Below are 2,708 nucleotides of genomic sequence, written 5' to 3' on the forward strand. Positions count from 1 at the left end.
AAAAAAAAAAAAAAAAAGATTGTTGGACTTTACATTGGTGCTTTTATTGCTTTTCATTTGATATCTTATTAGAGTTTGAAAGCTGTGGTCACTATAAACTGTCATTGTACAAAAAAATGAGTAAAGTATTCTGCAGAAATTCTCCATTCTTGGGAGAATATCAGCATATGCATTTGGAACAAGATGACAATATTCATTTACTGTTCCTTTATTTCTAGCTGTCTCTGTTTCTCTCTGTTAGTGATAGACGTGTTGAGTTTGGAGGATGTGAAGCAGACCGTGGCTGCGGTGGAGAAGATCTCATTAGCTCTGAAGACTCTCAGTGATGTGTATGTGATGTCTTCCTTCCGTCTGCCTCCTAAACTGGGTGGAGTCCTGCTGGGTCTCTACAACAAGCAGGATAACAAGAAATACCTGGAGGTTGCCATCATGAGCAAGATTAACAAAAGTAATGACCATTTGTTTTGTTCTTGCTTTTTCTCTGAAACAGCTTTTCTATTCCATTGGCATCACTGCGTTGGCTGTTTCATATTGTTGACCAACATCCAACAGCTTGTTGCTTATTGTTTCAACATACGTACATTCAGATTTGGCTCCATTTTAACCATCCAATCATTTTCTGATGAATAAAATCAAGTCCCGCCCTACATTTTTTTTCTCATCAAATATTCTGTTTCACTTATAAATACATCACATCACAGAGATAAATGGGTTGCGGATGTGGTGTCTGCTCAGAACATCACTAAAAGGTTTGTTTTACTGTAGTTCTGGTCCGGTATGTTCGTGAAGATGGGAAGCTGCACACAGTCAATCTGCAGAGCCCAAATCTAGCAGACGGACAGTCTCAGTCTGTTATACTCCGTGTCGGTGGCTTGCGCAGAGAGTACCTGAGCCTCGAACTCTATGTGAACTGTCGTCTGGCTGACTCTGCCCAGCGGCTGCCCCTATTAGTCTCTCTGCCCAGAGATGCAGAGCTGGTGGAGATTCGTAATGGCCACAAGGCATACACTCGGATGCAGGTGAGACCAACATAATATGACCTTGATAATATGATGTCTTCATTTTGTTTTCACAATACCTGCACTACCATTCAAAAGTTTGGGGTCTGTATGATTTTGTAGTGTTTTTAAATTTTATTATGCCAATGCTGCATTTATTTAGTAAAAATGTGAAAAATGTTGATTTTTTTTTCAAGTTTAAAATAACTGAATAAACAAATAAATATTATTTTAATTTAAAAGTTTTTAATTTTTAAATGTAATATATTTCTGTGATGGCAAAGCTGAATTTTCAGCAGCCATCACTCCAGTGTTGATTTCACATGATCCTTTAGAAATCATTCATTCATTCAAAAAAAGAAAATTTTTGGTCCAAACTGAGATACTTAATACTTGAAATAGAAATATTTTGTAACAATGTAAAAATCTTTACTATTTTGATAAATTTAATGCATTCTTGCTTAATAAAGTAATTTATTTATTTTTAAAAAATCTGACTAGCCCCAGATTTTTGGACAGTAGTGTGCACTATTCTTTTTTCCATGGAAGACAAAAATATAAATATGATATGACCTGTGTGGATTCTTCAAAAATTCTCCTTTTTGTGTATCACAGAAATAATAAAGCATTCAGGTTTTCATTGAGTGAATTATTCCTTTAATTTTAATTAAATGAGAGCTTAGATGTTGTGATTGGTCTAGAACTGAAATCCAGATATCAAGACTAATATTATATCAAATACTATAATCAAATGTTTTTTCTTCCAGGGTTCAGTGGAGTATCTTAAAGTGGCTCTAGGGAGCACTGTTGCCCAGGCAGGGGCTCTTACTGACTGCCCCTTTCAGGGAGACGCCTCTTCATATAACATAGGTTAGCCAGCTCAGCATCAACACGGGATTGTACATGGAGCTTGAATATACAGGTTTTTGATTGGTTGCGAAGTCTTTGTCTGAAATATTTTTGTTTAAACTTTGTTTTTCAGTGAACGGTGAGGTTAATTCTATTCTAGGTGAGTCTGCATTGGTGAAGTCATGATATGCAATTTGTTTGTTTTTTATTTATTGATTTAATTTGAAGATAATTGATTCTTTTTGTACAGGTGACCACACTAAAGCTCTGATTGGGCAGTTGATCATCTTTAATCAGATCTTGGGAGAGCTGAGAGAGGACATCAGAGAACAGGTGTGAGTGAGTTAGTGTATATATGTGAGGGAATCTACTTCTGAGCATGTTTGATTTATGTGTTTTTGCACTATTTAGGTGAAAGAAATGTCTCTCATCAGGAATGCTATTCTGGAGTGCCAGATGTGTGGTGAGTAGCAACATCAAACTATAATACCAACCTGACAAAGCAACAAAAAACAATTTTCAGTCCTATTTGTAGTGCAGTTGGGTTAAAAAAAGAGTGATAACCAAACTAGTTGTTTGTCATGCCTTTGTACATACCAAAGGATTCCTGACATTAATAGATTTATACTATTTTTATACAAACTGTTTATTACATGTGATCAGTGAGTGAGTGATCATTCAAAAGTCTGTGGCTGGCAAGATTTTTTTTTTAAAAAGAAGTCTGTTATGCTTAACAAGGCTGTATTTATTTGATAAAAAATACAGTAAAAAAATAGCAATATTGTGAAATATTAGATATTAAAAATAACCATTTTCTATTTTAAAATGCAATTTATTTCTGTGATGGCAAAGCTGAATTTT

General features: G+C 34.9%; 1 protein-coding gene across 1 annotated transcript in view; it reads left to right on the forward strand.

Moving 5' to 3' along the window:
- Positions 1-2,708, forward strand: part of LOC107578010 (thrombospondin-3a-like) — a gene marked incomplete at both ends in the record, with an annotated part of 9,106 nt that overhangs the window by 5,204 nt on the left and 1,194 nt on the right. The window contains 6 exons of the mRNA XM_016264021.1: positions 242-448; positions 766-1,019; positions 1,766-1,868; positions 1,981-2,007; positions 2,098-2,180; positions 2,259-2,310. Of these exons, the coding sequence (XP_016119507.1) occupies positions 242-448; positions 766-1,019; positions 1,766-1,868; positions 1,981-2,007; positions 2,098-2,180; positions 2,259-2,310 (726 nt within the window). The remainder of the gene's footprint in view (positions 1-241; positions 449-765; positions 1,020-1,765; positions 1,869-1,980; positions 2,008-2,097; positions 2,181-2,258; positions 2,311-2,708) is intronic.

This window comes from Sinocyclocheilus grahami, unplaced genomic scaffold, assembly GCF_001515645.1.
Source record: "Sinocyclocheilus grahami isolate Dianchi unplaced genomic scaffold, SAMN03320097.WGS_v1.1 scaffold8305.1, whole genome shotgun sequence".
Classification (NCBI taxonomy): Eukaryota; Metazoa; Chordata; class Actinopteri; order Cypriniformes; family Cyprinidae; genus Sinocyclocheilus; species Sinocyclocheilus grahami.